Here is a 19,227-nt window from a genome sequence, read left to right on the forward strand (position 1 = left end):
TGGTGGAAATTGTTCAGCTTCATGTACTTTACCAGCATACCAATTTTATAGAAATCTAAGATGTGATCGAAATGTACAACTTTTTTTTGAGAAATGCTTACCTAGTCAATCGTTCAAACCGTTCCTTTCGTATTTGACACTTTCGCAATTGAAAATAACGTTAGCGCCACGTATGACGTTGTCGTATATATCTGCAAAGAGAAATGTCATTAGCGCGATGTAGAACATTTCGTATTTTCTCTCCAACGATACAATTAAACATATAACTTATATATATTCGTATGATCGCCTTAAAAAATCCTTTCTTTTAATACCCCATTCAATAGATTTAGACAATTCATTTATCTTTGCGTTATACTTATATTTTATAAAATCTTGTCCTACTAAATGAATAGTTTAAACCATATTTTGTGTACAGTTTTAGAATCGTCTTTCAAAATCCTTTATTTTAATACCCAACTCGATAGGTTTATAAGTTTTATTTTTGTTTCGGTTGCACAATTTGCAGTGCCTAATCCGCCATATTGGTTTTGTGATGACGTCACATAGCCTATGTTACTCGGGATGACGTAAGGATTCCAATGATATCTCAAACACCTAAATCGGTTCAGGCACTTAGCTGTTACGGTGTAACAAAGAAACTTACATACCCACATACAAACATGAACCCTGAAAACAATACACTCTTTTTTTGGGGCAGTCGTGTAAAAAGTAGGTAATTATACATGTATAATACACACGTTACATTACAGGATTAACAGTAGCCCTCACACTAGGTCAAGCCTGTGTCGTGAGGACTGTGGTGAGACAGTAATAGCAAAACGAATTAACAACTAGGTGGTGCTATAATACGAGTACAAGATAGTATAAATTTACAATACTACAAGTTAATTATGAATATACAACTTTAAGTTAAGGTGGGCAACTAAACTAATTAAGCTAACTTACATGCAGTTAATTGTAACAGGTTTTGTCACTTTTGTTGAGCTGCAGACTATCGGTGGTGTTTCTCAGGGTTCGTAGGTTCGACGCTATGCTGTCACACAACCCGTCTGTGAAATTCCTTAAGAAATATACTTACTAAACGTATTTATAACTAGGTATGGGCGCCAGCACGCTGTACAGCGTACAAAAAAAATGGTTAAGCTAGAATGAGATAAAGTAAACTATTTCTTTGAGCTTGAGACAGTTATGTATTCTAAAAAAACTATCAGTTAGTATAAGAAGGTAGTACAAAGGATAACCTTACGCTATTATTATGTATCTAAGCTTAATGCTATTACAGTAGACTGGTTACGCAGTCTACATTAAAGTTTATCAATTTCTAATCACTGAAGTGTGCACCGAGCATTCAAAGTCTATAGAGAGGCCACTGTCGTGTTTGCTAAAGTTTTAAAATTAACTGAGAGATTAGATTGGACCACACCTGAGTCACGTGTCTGTAGCAGAAGGCAGTGGAGCCGTGGCCACGCTGTTCCAGTGGCGTGCCGAGGATGCAGCCAAAAGTCGCGGTGACACGCGTCGAAACCGTCGGCGCGCGTCCAGTTGGCTGACTCCCCCAGTCACGCCAAGGTCGCGGTGAGCAGCATGGACCACGAGCCCAAGGCTACAGCGGCATCCAGCATTGACACGTGCCCGGAGAAAGAGTAAGCGTGCCCAAGTAACGGAGTGGACCGATGGGTGGATGGGTAGATAGGTAGAGGGACCGGCATCAAAGCTAAAGAAAAGAATTATCATAAGAAACATGTCACACCTTGACTATGCATGCGCATTTCCTGCCATATTTTACAGAAATAAACCCAGCAATAATTAAAACTCCCATCTTACTTCAAGAATTTAGAGGAAAACTTACAATCTGCCACGTGGTCATTTGCCACATATGATCAAAGACGAAAAAAAGGAAAACTACACTCCCTACAATAAATATGCGAATTCTTACCCGGATTTTTATTGAAACTGTCGATACTAAAATCCCGACATATGTAAGAATGAGTTTTTAATTTGGCTTTCCTAAGGAATGACGGTACACGACGCCATGTGTGTGCTTGCTACAAGAAGTGTGGGTGCATGTTTTAAGGGATGCCTCCCAGGACGAATTGACTCAATGACCACGACGCTGTTCGCTCACATGCCGCCGGATCTCAAGTGATGAGAGGATCGCGTTCGACAATCGATTTCCTTTCATTCTTTTTTAAAGCTTGCGTCTATGACGCGGAGTCGAGAAATTTTGCCATGTAGCAATCGATGTCCCAAAATATTACAAAACAACAAATTAAAAGACTAATTATATTGCGTGTCAATATTTTCGAACTATTAAACCTAAATATTTAAACTCTAAAGAAGATATCTAAAGTTAAATTAATAACCATAAACAATATAGAAATATAGTTGACTTTCACCTGATCGAGTATCTCTGGATCAGGGATGTTGCGAACATCCGCATCCGCATCCGCAACCGCGGAACATCCGCATTATTTTCAACATCCGCATCCGCATCCGCATCCGCATAAAATCGATGCGGAGCTTATGCGGATGCGGATGTTGAACAAGTCGGTACAGGAACGTCTTAGCGGCGGCGTAAGTGCTAGGTAATTTCGTCATTACCTATAACGAAATCATCTAGATCCAGAAAAGTCGGCGAAGTTACTGTTTATTAAATATAACGCACCTATATTCTTGCTCAAATACTAAAGGTTTGGTTTTTTTAATAAATAAATACTAAAAATGTAATGGCAGGCAACTATTGAACAACCTTGGAGCCAGGAACAAAGTTGTTCTACGTTGGGTCCCAGGGCATGCGGGTATCGTAGGAAATGAAAAGGCCGACGAGCTCGCGCGAGCAGGGGCTAAAGGGAAAAACTACAGTCCTGAGCCGTTTTGTGGTATCCCCAAAAGCCTAACGCGGCTCACCCTAAAGACCTACTGTCAATACACAACAATTCAACTCTGGAGGGAAACAACAGGTTTGAACCATTTCAAAGCGCTTATCAAGGCCTTCAGCAAAAAGGCGTCCTCGAACGCCTTAGCGCTGTCTAGGAACCAACTGCGCAACTTGGTAAGGGTGCTTACTGGGCACTGTTGCCTAAATAAGCACATGCACACCATGGGGAAACGTGACATGGGGCGGTGCAGACTCTGTATGGAGGCAGAGGAGACGCCCTTGCACATTCTCACAGAGTGCCCTTGCCTAATGCGTACTCGTGACTTAATCCTGGGCGGGCACATATTGCGCCCGGAGGAGGTAAAGTCTCTCGAGTTCAAAAAGATCCTGCAGCTGTTTGAAGTTGCAGGTTTGGATCGAGAGTTGTAGTAGGTGGCGATCACAATAGATCAGCGATGGTCGCAGTGATACATAGGCTTTGGAGCCTTATATAGCCCCTAACAAGAAGAAGAAGAAGAAGAAGAAGAAAAATGTAATATTTGACGTTTTCTAAGTACCTAATCTTGACATCCGCATCCGCATCCGCATCCGCGGATGTGAGCCTTTAAAAATCCGCATCCGCATCCGCATCCGCGGATGTCAAAAAATCTGCATCCGCAACATCCCTGCTCTGGATGCCAACAGATGGCGTTAAAATTAATCCGTGACGACAGCTATTCCGCCACTAGATGTCGACAGTAGTATCATAACGAGGTCAATATTACCACAGTATTTTGAACCGTTACATAATTACTAATAACTATAATATTAGGGCTCCTCTACACGATGGGCCAGCGCCGGCCACTCCAAGGGACGCAGCCATGCGGTAGAATGAGATAGCAATATCACTTGCTCCCTCTAACGCATAAATGCGTCCCTTGGAGTGGCCGGCGCTGGCCCATCGTGTAGAGGAGCCATTACATAGTTAGTTATGAGTAGGGTTTGCACGACGGATCCGCAATGTATAGGAATATCCGCGGATCCTGATCCAGATCCGGATAATTTCATACATTTCGGATCCGGATTGCAAACCCTAGTTATGAGTCGTGAAAATCCAACAAGCATTTGCATCTGACTCAAATGTGCAAAGAAGCGCTAGGCAATTTCAATTATTTAATATTGTGCAATCGAGCCATATTTGTACTTTTAATTATCCTTCCCCTATTTAATACAATGAAGATAAAGATTTCACTGGTTGAGATAACAAGTTTTGGTAACGTATTTATCTGAGCTCAGCGCTCAAACGGTTATCCCTAGAGATGCAACGGATAGTTGTTTGGCCGGATACCGGATACCGGATATTCGGCCTGGACACTGGCCAAATATCCGGTATCCGGCCGCCGGATATTCGGCCGGCGGAACTATACCTATATTTTGAGTTTTGCAGGTGCGCGTCGTGCAGGTTTCGACCTGTTTCGTAGTGAAGGTTCGCGCTGACACATTTCTAGGATCGTAACGAGTTTTATCATGTCATTACGTACCTAGTAAGTTCGTTTATAGTTACAACCTAAATGGTCGCGTACTGTGCGGTTTAAGAGGAATTTCCTCCCGCGGACGCTCCGGCTGTGGAATGAGCTCCCTTCCGAGGTTTTCCCGAGGGTCTACGATATGGGGTTCTTCAAAAAAGGAGTGTACAGGTTGTGATGGCGCTGTAACAGCGCGCACACAACATCCCGCTTCACCGCCGCGCGACGCACCGAGCCATCGCGCTTCACCGCCGCGCAGACCACCCACGACGATCGGCCCCCCACCGCGCCGCGCACCGCACCCCGCGAGCCACTATAAAAGCGCGAGCGCGCGTCCGCCCGTCGGCAGTCGTCCTCGCCGCCTTCTGCTGTGAGCACGGCTCTCCCACGGTTGTGCCGGCCTGGGGTTACCGCGTAGGCACCCGTTCCTTTGCTTCCCCCCTATCCCGTTCCTGCGTTTCGGTTGTGCCGGCCTGGGGTTTCCGCGTAGGCACCCGATCCGCTTCCCGCCTATCCCGTTCCTGCGTCTGGGTTGTGCCGGCCTGGGGTTTCCGCGTAGGCACCCTAGACCCAGGATCGTCCTGTATACCTATCCGTCTTCATCCCCCTTACCCTTTGGGGATCCCGAGTATCCCAAATCGCGTGTAGCGTAGGGATCGCGTACCGTAGTGACTAACGGAGTCACCCCGCGCCGTCTTAGCCTAGGATACCTAGACTTAAGCCCTAAATAGTTTAGATTCAATAAACCGGCATAAAAGCCCGTCGATTTGCATTGTGCATCTGTGTTTCTATTAGCTGCCCTGTACCCCTCTCTCCTCTGAGCTAACTAGGAAACCCTGGTTCCCGTCTGGAACTGGGGAGTTGTATGAGGCCACGCCCGCCCCGGCGAACGTGACCCCATCACATCTGGCGCCCAACGAAATAACTCACGTAGGAGTCTAAACGGTATCCTGGAAGGAACCGGTGCTCGAGAGGGACAGGAATAAATAAATAAATAAATTTTTGTACCGTAGGGCCCTTATATGTGCCTTTAACAAGTTTATTTCAGGGGAGATATTACGCCCCACCCGCCCATTCAGCTACCCGCCCGTATAGCTACCCGTCCGAACATTACAACTGGCCTGTATATGCAGGCACCAGAAGCCCAGAAGGCAACAGAATACAGGTAACGACATCAGGTACCTGGCAACCATACCGGTAGGTACAGCAAATGCCTACAAGTTGGATATACCGACTAAAGAAGCCCCAACTAATACAAGAAGCTACGAAGCGAGACATCCCGACCGAGGGTCTAACCGTGGAGGAGATACGAAAAGGCCTAGCAGACATCCTGAAAGAAGACAACATGGCAGAAGACAAAGCCAAGGTAATAACTAAGTTACTAAAAGAGTGGAACCTGTCATTTAGGACCACAGACGATGCCGTTGAATTCATAGAGAGACTGGAGGAACTCATTAACGCCAGTAACGTCGAGAAGGGAGACATACTGCCCGCCTTACCACGCATCCTGCAAGGCAGAGCACTATTATGGTACAGGAACAACTCGGAAACCTGGAACAATTGGGATCAATTCCTAAAGGTATTTAAACAGTATTACTACCCAACCAACTACGAGGAAGACTTAATGGCCAGGATCATAGCAAGAAAACAGAGGGTCCGAGAAAAATTCACCGACTATGTCACAGACATACAGACGCTAGTACGCAGGTACGGGAACCTTGACGAATCAGAAAAATTACACCGCATCCATGAGAATATGCTACGTAACTACAAACTATACATCAAAAAACAAGACTACAAGACCCTACCGGAACTATTAAAGTTAGGAAAGGAGTATGAAAATATAACAACATCTACGGACGACACCATGTCATCACCAGAAACGTGGCGGCAAACCACCGAATATGGAAAGTGGAGAGATGAGGAAAAACCAGAACACACGACCGAAGGTAGGACCAACAGACGACACAGCGACCAGAGACCGAAACCCGAACAGCGAGACAGTACGAGCCAAACAGTGCATCCGAGATATGATTCCAAAACCAGTTGCTGGTCCTGTGGGAAGCCAGGCCACAATGCAGACGAATGCAGAGGCAGACGCCAGATATTTTGCAGCCAGTGTGGAAAGCTGGGAGTGCTCAGCAGGGCCTGCTGCAGGAAAACAACCTGGAAAGGTCACGAAAAACTGGGAGCAACAAACAGCCCACAACCGAATGACAATCGCCTGTATGTAGATATACAGATAATGGGAAAACCATACCGAGGCGTCATAGACACAGGCTCTACCAACTCCTACATTAACCAACAGGTGTACAACGAGTGCAGACACATCGCGTACCAAGAAAAGGTAAAAACAAGAGAAATAATTCTAGCGAATGGAACCCGCACCCAAGCCCACAATAACCTACTTGTTGACCTCAAGATCAATGAAGTAACGATACAACATTGGCTGAGAGTGCTACCAACAGCAACGGACATCATAATAGGCATGGACATCCTGAAGCGAGTCGGAATGTCCATAAAATGGCCAGGAGGAGACCAAGAACCCGAAGAACACGATGGCAAGAGTACACAGAAAGAACACAAAGAGACCGGAGGAGGCGAAGACAGAAAAGCCACAGAGAACCAAGAGGAGATACACGAAACACAGCCAGAAGAGCAACGCCAGACGTCCACAAACGTAGACTCCGCGCAGCAGCCACCAGACCACCCACTCACAGAAGCGGAACAGGTACAAGTGAAAGAAATGCTACAACAACAGTTCGAGCTCTGCGAAAAAAGCCCAAATGGGAACACCTGGGTACAACATAAAATAAAACTAAAACACACAGAACCTGTAAAACAAAGATACTATCCGAGAAACCCGAAACAACAGGAAATTATTAACAAGAAAGTAAACCAGATGCTACAACAGGGAGTAATCGAAAGATCACACAGCCCATATAGTTCACCCGTCGCCCTAGTGAAAAAAGCGTCAGGTCAGTACCGTTTCTGTGTAGATTTTCGTAAGATGAACCAGATATCAGAAAAGGACGCATACCCATTACCACAGATAGACGACACGCTAGAGAAACTAAGACAAGGCATCAAGATGAACCAAGAAAAAATCAGAGCAATCACGAACCAAAACACACCGAAAACCGTCAAAGAAGTAAAAACCTTCATAGGGATGACATCCGGGTACCGCAAATTCGTACCAAGCTACTCGGAGATAACAGCATCGCTAGTAAAATTATTCAAGAAAGGACATGTGGAAGCAAACAAACAACCACCCCGACACAACACAGAACTACCGCATAACAAACGATTTTCCGACGACCAGAACGATTTTCCGACACCACAAGTACAAGGATTCGCCAAACTACAGGAAATATACAATATCGTACGTAAGAATCAAGAACAAGCATCGGGAAAACAAAAAGGGTATTACGACGGAAACAAACGCCAGTGGACCCCCCAAGTAAACGACCTTGTACTAAAAAGAAATTTCACCCTACCAAACGCAAACCGCAACTATTCCGCAAAACTAGCACCGAAATACCTAGGACCATACGTAGTGTTTCAACAAAAATCACCAGTGATATACCTACTACGGGATAACACGAGAAGAACAAAGATCATAACCGCCCATATAAAAGATATCAAACCATACCATTATTAAACTGACATAAAATAAAAATAAAAAACACAATAAAACTAAATACAACACGACCGAACAAAAACCAACCTTAATAAGGCGACATAAGGCTCAACGCCAAAATACAAAAATGAGGAAAAATTAAAACAAAAATAAAGAAACCAACCGGTATCTACATTACTTACCTACAGAAATGAAAGCACCGAAAGCAACCATAAGGGAAAAGAGAAAACATAGCGTGAAGAGGAAAAATATAAACATACATTTAGTATAGATGTCTACATTAAAAAAAAAAAAAACAAAAAAAAAGAAAAGAAAAGGGGATAACGGAAGGGGACATTAAAAGGCATCATGTACTTATACGGTGATTTTTCCCCGACAGGTAAAAATCTCCAGACGGGTGACGGGACTGTGATGGCGCTGTAACAGCGCGCACACAACATCCCGCTTCACCGCCGCGCGACGCACCGAGCCATCGCGCTTCACCGCCGCGCAGACCACCCACGACGATCGGCCCCCCACCGCGCCGCGCACCGCACCCCGCGAGCCACTATAAAAGCGCGAGCGCGCGTCCGCCCGTCGGCAGTCGTCCTCGCCGCCTTCTGCTGTGAGCACGGCTCTCCCACGGTTGTGCCGGCCTGGGGTTACCGCGTAGGCACCCGTTCCTTTGCTTCCCCCCTATCCCGTTCCTGCGTTTCGGTTGTGCCGGCCTGGGGTTTCCGCGTAGGCACCCGATCCGCTTCCCGCCTATCCCGTTCCTGCGTCTGGGTTGTGCCGGCCTGGGGTTTCCGCGTAGGCACCCTAGACCCAGGATCGTCCTGTATACCTATCCGTCTTCATCCCCCTTACCCTTTGGGGATCCCGAGTATCCCAAATCGCGTGTAGCGTAGGGATCGCGTACCGTAGTGACTAACGGAGTCACCCCGCGCCGTCTTAGCCTAGGATACCTAGACTTAAGCCCTAAATAGTTTAGATTCAATAAACCGGCATAAAAGCCCGTCGATTTGCATTGTGCATCTGTGTTTCTATTAGCTGCCCTGTACCCCTCTCTCCTCTGAGCTAACTAGGAAACCCTGGTTCCTGTCTGGAACTGGGGAGTTGTATGAGGCCACGCCCGCCCCGGCGAACGTGACCCCATCACAAGGTTTTTAAAAAAAGGTCGGCAACGCGCATGTAACACCTCTGGAGTTGCAGGCGTCCATAGGCTACGGTGACTGCTTACCATCAGGCGGCCCGTATGCTTGTTTGCCACCTATGTGGTATTAAAAAAAAAAAAGTGCGCGCGCGTATTTTTGTGTGAACAAATAAGTGTATTGTGTTTAGTTACATTGGTTACGTATTCATTTCTATCTACTGTGTCGTTAGCATTATAACCGTGACTGTTTTTTAGATTCCATTTTTACCCCAAAATGTGTTAATTTTACTATCCGGTATCCGGCCGGATAGTAGATCACTATCCGGTATCCAGCCGGATACTAAAATAACGGCCGGATAGGCCGGATACCGGATAGTAACCGGATATCCGGTGCATCTCTAGACGTAACATATGATAAGCCGTAACTCGATTAGGTACGACGTTATCTCCAAGGTCGTAAAGCCCGAAATATGTATGAAAAGGAGATTTGCGTCACGACGGCGGCGCCTATTTCATCTGACAGATACATTATCCTTTCTCAAGAACCACTCAAACCTCTCAAAGTATTCAGAAAATACATATGTAGATTGGTCTCCGACAGAAAATCGATATGTGTATGCTGAAGCCAATAAACTCAAATAAGTGTGTCTATCTGTGGCCAATAACGGGGCACATAATATAAAAGCTGCTGACGATATATGTGATGTTTATGAAGATTTAGATACAAATTGACTTAATCAACTACCAGTGACATAATAAAACTTTAACATTGTATTCACATTGCGTGAAGCTATATAAGTAATATTCTCCTAGCGTAGGTTCTTATTTGAATATATGAGGAAATAAATTGACAATACTTATGCTAAGTAACTGAAATAGTTGATTTGATATGTCTCGCTGGCATTTTAGTGCTAACAACAACTAGTACATACACAACAAAAAAAAAACTCAATGCAAAAAAAAACACAGCATGAAAAAGATGCTGTGTTTTTTGCATCTATGCGGAAGCAAGCTAGTGAAAATGTGCTAGCCACGGATACATCACACCAAAACCAACTTGACTCGAAAGAGAACCAACTTGGCGGCGGAAAGCGCAGAAATTTTAAAACGTAACAAATATAAGAGCCTCGGTAGAGAGTACCATTTTGTACCATTTGGAGTTGAAACTCTAGGTCCGTGGGGTCCCAGCGCGCACAAGTTGTTCGCAGAAATCGCGAAGCGTCTGGTTGACGTAACTGGTGACCGAAGAGCTGGCGGCTACCTCGCACAACGTTTCAGCATTGCGATACAGCGAGGAAATGTCGCCTAGCGTCCTTGGTACAAGACCTTGGTCAAGGGCCTATTTTAGATTTAAGCTAGTTTTTAATTTATTTTAGTAATACCACTGTATATATCTTGTTTGTAAATAAATGATTAAAAAAAAACTTAACTCACCACCTTCTAGTAGCAGTAGTAGCGTTCCAAAGCTGTGACACCGACATCAATGAGTAGTTGACCATTGACATCATCGTCAAGCCTTACTGTTTACGCAACACCTATTAGACTTACCATTGCCTTACGAGCTTAGATGAAGTCATGTCTATTTTGCATGACCTTAGTAATTGATACTATTTAATTTACATTAATTAGAAGATCACTACTTCATCTATTACGATGTGCCGGAGAAGATAATGGAGACAAATTGATGGGAATAAAAACAAATCAAGACAATAATACTTATATTATATTTCTTCTTTGAACGTTTTCGTCACATTTACTTCCAGTATGTTAATGAACTTAGCAACTTACACGTATCGACGTCCATCGGGATTCATTATTTCAGAATTCTCGGTTTTGGCATGATATGGTAAGTTACATAGACCTATATGTATTACATTTATTACACCTAATTATTATCAGAAGGAGGACCTAGTTAAAAAAAAAACTTGATTTTTTACTCAAACTTTAAACACTGCACATATTTTCATTTAGTTTCGAGGATTAAAAATTGTCTGGTACGGGTGTGTGTACCAGACACCTTGTAGACATATTATGGGAGGTGACCACCAGCGTAGGTATGTATTTGATCAGACACAAACGTATTTGAATTATTTCGCGTCATGTAGGCTATTTACATGTGGCTTTCCATTACGCATTAAACCATGGAACTATGTTACAGTTTCTTGGTTTGATGCGTAATGTATTACATAGCGCACCTTTACGGAACCTATTTGCAAGTATAACGGGAAGGTAATGCCATTGTATTTCAAGCAGGACAATTGGCCATAACCTTAGTCCTACTACTTTATAGGCCATCTGTAGTCTAGTTTAATTAGCATACACGTCTTATAAGCAAAATAATGTAAACATGTTTATAGAAAATAAACTCATACCTATTTTTTTTCAGTGTGAGCTAATTCTTGCTCTCGCTATGACGTTTGTAAGCACTTTTAAATAATGTATGTACATAGTTGATTGATACGTACTTATTTTAATAATAGGTACAATAAATGTAAAATAATCATTGATGAATTGGTTTACAAAGAGAAATGCAAGGTCCCTCAGCTTTAGCGTGACCTCATTTTTTTAAACGTTAGAAATGGCCCAATAATATAATAAAATACCTACATGTTACTGAATCAGGCTCACCTGATCCCTAATCCCTTTGACCATAATCAAGAAATTTAATTTCTGTGACACATCGTACCTTTTTCCAGCCATAGCCACTAGGGCATACATATTTTTGGGTTAGGGTAAAAATACACGAGTGAGTAGGTACAAACTTGGTGTGCTAATTTATTTTATTTATAAAATAAAAATACAGTACATCTGGTGCTCCATTACGACACTCGGTGCTATAATAAGCACATTACTTAACTAAGTCAAAAATTTAAAGGGCCATATGTACTGTAAAACGCTGTACGATACACGTAGGGTTGCCAGATCGAAAGGCGCTATTATCGGGAAAAAATATGAATTTTTCGGGATTTTGGGCCTTAAGTCGGGAAAATGAACCATTCAAATTAAAATAATTGTATTAAAAACAACGATATTTTACATTATTAGCACTAAGTCAGCTGCTCTGCCCAATTTCACCACGCGCGCCCGCTGACGGGCTCGACGCGGGTCGCTGGTTCGCTCCACGACAGTTCAGAACTTGAAATTATTGTTTTATAACGTGATGCTGTTTTTCGGGACAATTTTCACTTTGTCGGGAATCGGGAACACATGCTAAAAATCGGGAGAATCCCGCCGAATCCCGACCATCTGGCAACCCTAGATACACGTGAGAATAGGTAATTCGCAACTCGTATCGTTTTAAAACACTCCCTTCGGCCGTGTTTTAAAATTCGCCACTCATTGCGAATTTCGCACTTGTATCGTAAATAACTATTACTTACTTTTATATCAGTTAGTTACCCAAAAAGTTAGGCATTTTCTGTGTTCGACTATTGTTGTATTTGTGTCAAATTGAATATAGAACACGCATGTATATCATAGCAGTGAGTAAACACTAGGTGCCCACGCGCGCTGTCGGTGGTCCCGGATTTATTTGATTCTATTTTTGAGAAAAAGAGAGCGAGTAAGTATTATGCTGTAATGCGAAATTGTTATTTTATCATACATTTTTCTATTAGTTGGAGATATCAGTGAAGCTCTATTGAATTTAATAAAAAAAAAATACTATCAGGTTCATTCAAAAATATTTTCCTAAAATATACTTTTTGTATTATTGAAGGACTATTTCGTTCAAATTTATCTTTTTTTGACTTAATACACTGTTATATTGAAGCCCTTTTTCTATGGGAGGATATATATTTTTTAAGGACGAACGTTGAAAAAAGCTTCATTACATACATACTTATAGCTAAAAAACTCATTGCAGTCATACATAATACAGATACCTATTATTCGTTACATGCATTTGAAGGCACGCGATCCAAATATCCGCACAGCACAGGACAGGAACAGAAATTAAACCGACGTAACTGACAGGCGCTATAACTGGATCGGGAAATAGAGCGAAATCCCATCGCAGAATATTTGTCTCAAACGGGAGAAATACTTCCACGAAACGATTTAGGTCGAACTTTCCTTTGAAATCTGAACTTGATGGTTTAGATTAAAGAAAATTCCGTTGTTTTATAATCAAAGAATTTGCGTTGGCCGTAAGCGTTTATTAAGATGCCGAACTATGTAGAATGTTCAAATGTTTCACGATTGCTTGCAGTGTGTATTTATGAATGAAACATAATTCAAGAATAGGTGTGAATGATACAATCTTGTTGTAATGTTGAAAACTAGACGCCTGTTAGACATAAATAGGGAGGGCAGTAGGTCAGTCAGTATAAAAATAATAACTGCTGGAATATGAATAGTATGAATACATCGAGTCATAGTGAGATACGAATATAGATTCAGCAGAGATTACGAGTCTGATATTTATACTGTATATATGATATGTATATTATATACATGAACTGTGGTAGTTACAATTATACATTTACAAATTATTGTCTATTTATTGAGGGTCTAGTTACCAGGAATTGTGACAGTAATTGAAATTGTAGTCGTTTGGTGCAATGATGATCTAATCAGATCTCAAATACTGGGAAGCTCTCAATTGAAACTAACACTAACTAATACTACAAACCGTTTCTTATCTGTTTTATATGCAGTCGAGTAACCTTGATTTGATGGCTAGAATGTATTTATTTGTGCAATTTATACGGTTATGGAGGTATTTAAAGAACACGATTATATATTTATGCCGTGCATGCATTAAGTATCATTAGTTAACTTAAGAATCCTATAAATAAGCAATATTTGTATGCGTATATTGATCATAAGGTACTTGTTTGTAGAAACTTATTAGTGGCGGAGCGACCATAGATCCATTGCCTAAAATACAGCTACTCGAGCTCACGAAGAAAAAGAAAGCCTAATGAGCCCCGGCTCCCTTAAAACCTGAGGCTGCATTTGTGACCATGTACCTACTCGAAACTTTCATGATAACATAAAAAGCGGCCAAGTGCGAGTCGGACTAGCCCATGAAGGGTTCCGTATTTAGGCGATTTATGACGTATTAAAAAAAAACTACTTGCTAGATCTCGTTCAAACCAATTTTCGGTGGAAGTTTACATGGTAATGTACATCATATATTTTTTTTAGTTTTATCATTCTCTTATTTTAGAAGTTAGGGGGGGGGGGGGGGGGACACACATTTTACCACTTTGGAAGTGTCTCTCGCGCAAACTATTCAGTTTAGAAAAAAATGATATTAGGAACCTCAATATCATTTTTGAAGACCTATCCATAGATACCCCACACGTATGGGTTTGATGAAAAAAAAAATTTTGAGTTTCAGTTCGAAGTATGGGGAACCCCAAAAATTAATTGTTTTTTTTTTTCTATTTTTGTGTGAAAATCTTAATGCGGTTCACAGAATACATCTACTTACCAAGTTTCAACAGTATAGTTCTTATAGTTTCGGAGAAAAGTGGCTGTGACATACGGACGGACAGACAGACGGACAGACAGACATGACGAATCTATAAGGGTTCCGTTTTTTGCCATTTGGCTACGGAACCCTAAAAAGTTATAGTAGGAACACTCATACAGGTAACTCATGATTCAAAAATAACACCTGATCCCTAGTCAACCGAATTGTGTACAAGTCTGCGTCTCATACCAGTGGTTCTCAGAAGCGTAAAATGAGATATTAGCATCATGTTGCCATTGCGATCGCGTCGCAGTCGCAGCGTAGTCGAGATCTATTTCCGAGACGTTTGTATGGTAATTTATTGCTACACAACGAAGGAACCGTTCCAATGCTGAATTGATTGTCGTTTGCGGGAAATCAGCAAGTGTCTTGAATTTTCCAAGTTTGATTTTGTCATACCTATCCCTTTAGGCTAACAAGAAAAAATAAAGTTTCTATGTTCAATACTAAGACCTCAGGGGCCGTAGCCAAGATGAACTTACGGCCATAAATACCGAAAGTTATCAATAACACAAAATAAAATTACAGGCAGACTCAGATTCGATTTTAGTCATGTCATGAGAGAATGTCTGAACTAAGTTATATTAAATTTAACAGTTAAATATTGTATTTTGGACGAATACAGTGTGTGGCCTATAACGCGGGCGAAAAATTAAAACGTAGATTCTACTCCTCAAACTAGACAATGTTTGTTCAGCAACTTTTAAAAATAACTTGTGGTTTGTATTTTAAAACACTTTAAAATTTAATCGAACACGCAATGTATCACGAAATTGATTATGCCTGTACGGTGACAAGACTGACGGGCGATGTCAATTAGACGGAATTTAAAGTACATTGAAAATATTATTTAGTTTGTTTGAAAAAGGGACAATTTTAAGACTACATAATTTCAAAAAGTTGTCGAACAAAAGTTTTATTGTTTGAGTAGTAGAATCTACGTTTTAATTATTCGCCCGCGTTATAGGCCACACACTGTATAGGTATGTATATAAATTAATTAAATTATTCACAAATATGTAAGTGGCCATAATTCAATTTATAAACTACGAAAATAGGACAAAAATCGCTGAAACCCTTATAGGTATATACCTTATGTTTCATTAGCTTCATTTCATAGACAAACAGTGCCTAATAATTTACTCCATGACCTATGCCTTTGTCTCCTTCAGTTTTGTTTCGTAACTGCCATAAAATTTGTGCAAGTGATAAATATTATGATGTGATGAGATATGACAAGTCAATTCAGGATCGCGAGGCCGTACCACTTTAGTTTTACGGCTTGCCATAAATTCTAATAAAGTTTTAAATTTTAATAGCCTCGTGTTTAAGTGAATTAGTATTGTCACGGGCAAGTACCTAGACTAAGTATGTACTTATTATTTTATTGGACGCCGAAATAATATTTTAAAAAAGCGGCGAAGTGCGAGTCGGACTCGCCCATGAAGGGTTCCGTATTTAGGGGATTAATGACGTATTAAAAAAAAAAACTACTTACTAGATCTTGTTCAAACCAATTTTCGGTGGAAGTTTGCATGGTAATGTACATCATATATTTTTAGGGTTCCGTATAAGGGTTCCGTTTTTTGCCATTTGGCTACGGAACTCTAAAAAGAAGCGGAAAAACTGCTCGCAAATTCGCTTTGATCTCTGTCGATCTATCATTTAATCAGCGCGCGGTGCTTGTGATTTTAAATAGTTTTCATGATCCGTGTTTATTTTAAAGTCGAGAATAAATTCTCCTTTAAAATCATCCATCAATTTGGTTGATAATGCGAAATACCTGAAGACGTACAACAGAGCTGATAGTGTCTAAGTAAGTAGACGTGTTCTGAATTGAGATCGAACGCTCGAAGCGCCTTGTAGCTGACCACCCGCGGATGTACTTTTATCAGTGCAGAACATAATTATGTGCACATTGGTGTTAACTATACGTAGATTATAAAGGGATATCGTTATATAATCCGTAAGCGCTTTATTCTATGCACCTAACGGTAAGTGCTGCACAATAAGACACTTCATGAAGATAATTAAAAAAAGTGTTTGACCAAAAGTACTCAATTCTATGTGAATAGTATAGAAACTATACACATACTACATTGAATTGAGTACTTAGAGGCCCGGCAGAATATTGCAGGTGCAACCACATTGCAACAATGTATAAAAAAATCTCGTGAATGAAACGTTGACATTAAAAATCAGGAAAAACCGCCTAATCCATATTTCAAGTCGGCTTATTGTGTAAAGTTGCTACCAGAAGTGCAGGACTGCAGGTAAGGGGTGCCGATCTGCCGATGTATACTTGATTTGTTAGTTTTCCTGGGCATTTTCCGCTAATCGCCAACCAATGTGCCTATTTTGCGTGAAATACGAGGTAGCGCTACTCGAACCACCCCAGCTCCACTATGAAACCTAGCAATGTCTTCAGGTTGCTAACTGCCTCCTTCAGTGTGCACAGAGTCCCTAAGTATCTGCTCCTATTTCTACTTGTTTACAGTCTAGGAGAATGTGTTTTGTCGTTTCTACTGCTTCCATGCACGCTTTGCACATGAGGCTATCTGTTTTGCCCATATTATGTAGGTGTTTGTTTAGTGTTTTATGTCCTGTACTCGTAATTAATCCTGCCGATGTACTTATTGCTTGTCATTTGTTTCCTACGCAGTACCCGCGACTTTTCCTATAATTGTTTGAAGATATACGTGAGATATACTAAGTAACTAACCTTGCAGGCAAAGAGCGCGTTCTGCCACGTCGCCTTGGTCTCGCTGAAGAAGTAGCAGCTGTGCCCGAGCCGGATGAACTGCGGCGGGCACGTGACCACCTTCTTCGTTGTGTTGTACCCTTCCACGCCTTTGCCTGTTCAAATACACATTTTACACAAATGAAAAATAAAATGGTCGGTACGGATCAGAGGGCCTACCGCAAACCACTTCGTTCGTCTATTTGCCTCCTTACGACTATCATTCTAATATGCAAGAGCGGTAAGCCCTCTGATCTTTCGCAATTAGGTTGATAAAAATCTTGAATAGGCTTTCTTTGCCAGCCGTATACATATTTAAACGTCACCAACTACTACGGTGCTTCAAACGAGTTGAAACTCGGCAGGGATGAAATGCATAAGAAGTTCTTGCAATTTAGCACATAATTTGATCATTTTTTTATCATAATTTGACTAATATAACAACTGAAAGTTCATTTTGTTCGACTGATGGAAATTAGAATTTGTTAGCAGGCTCTCAGAATAATTAATTAATATGGTATGTTGATGCATAAAGGACACGAAAGACCACTTTAGTAATTCGCTGTAAATTTATGATTCATTGATAAATATCATTATACCAACTTGTCTGTTGCATTTGGCATGCCATCAGCTGGTATCGGGTTACAATCGGTGAACTTTGAAATTCATAAGGTCATAAAATATAATCATTAAGTCATAATTAATGCATGAAAAAATTAGATTAAACTTATTATTGGTACCCATGATCTTTGCCTCTCCTACTTACGATGGAGATAAGTAAATAGTTCAAATAGCAAAATGACACAAAATAAGCAGTTTTCTTAATTTTACAAAATTTTAAGTGCTTTTCGTTAACATATAAACAAACACTCGTATCGTATAAGCTAACCGGATAGGTAGCTCTCATAATGACTAGATACCGGTACAGTCGTCGTAAAATTATATTAAGTTTTCAGTTTTGAACCTTGTTCCATTTTAATACGGCAGAAAATCAAGACATATTAAACTAAGTTGACTTTTATCTAAATCGACCGTTGACATTTAAAACGTTTTAAATTTACACAAGTCGTAAAATTGCATTTTTATTGGAAATCGCAGATTATTTATCTACAATTTACTTATCTGTAAAGAAAAGTATATTTCAAATTGTATTCCCATTTGTAGGACCATTTTATCTTCGAAGAATAGACTGGTTCTATTGAAAACCTTTGAAAAAAATATTGTTGAACGTAATTATTTCAAACAAAATTTATTACAAATAAAATTTATAAATGTTATTATAGTGTGTCAAACAACTTTGTCAGTAGAAAACGGCGCGAAATTAAAATTTTCTATGGGACGATATCCCTTCGCGCCAATTTTTTTTTTAAATTTGCTGCTTTTTCTACTGACGGAAATGGCTTGACAGACTATGTATAGGGATTTGTTATATGTAAGAAAATGTAATTACGAAATATACTTACATTGTGACCAAAACACGATGAATAATATTGCAGCGATCGCCAACACTTTCCCCTTCCTTTCCAATGCTTCCATTTTCAAAGTTTCACTAGCAACGTTTCGGCACTAATTGACACTAACCTCACTGGCACTGGGATGTACTAGCACACATGTTTAGATTTTAGTATTAGGTCATTTCGTGTAGACTTTAACACCTGAAACAAAGAAATTAATATTGTTATAATCAATGCTACATTATTGGGCTGAAATAGGTACTAAGTTAAACTAAATATATGCCTACTTATGTTAAATTGCACCATAAAATATTTTTATTTAGTTCAGTGAATAGTTATAGTTGTGCTATTCTTAGTGTAACTTCTAGTATATACGTTTTATTGGAAATACAT

General features: G+C 40.8%; 1 protein-coding gene across 1 annotated transcript in view; it reads right to left on the minus strand.

The window, feature by feature from the left end:
• The window catches only part of LOC134650352 (uncharacterized), a 157,587-nt gene that overhangs the window by 44,669 nt on the left and 93,691 nt on the right, over positions 1–19,227 (minus strand). Inside the window, exons 2-3 of the mRNA XM_063505314.1 lie at positions 18,844–19,035; positions 17,363–17,496 (exon numbers count right to left, since the gene is read on the minus strand). Of these exons, the coding sequence (XP_063361384.1) occupies positions 17,363–17,496; positions 18,844–18,916 (207 nt within the window). The 5' untranslated portion in view covers positions 18,917–19,035. The remainder of the gene's footprint in view (positions 1–17,362; positions 17,497–18,843; positions 19,036–19,227) is intronic.

The sequence above is a fragment of the Cydia amplana genome, chromosome 8 (assembly GCF_948474715.1).
Source record: "Cydia amplana chromosome 8, ilCydAmpl1.1, whole genome shotgun sequence".
Taxonomy (NCBI): Eukaryota; Metazoa; Arthropoda; class Insecta; order Lepidoptera; family Tortricidae; genus Cydia; species Cydia amplana.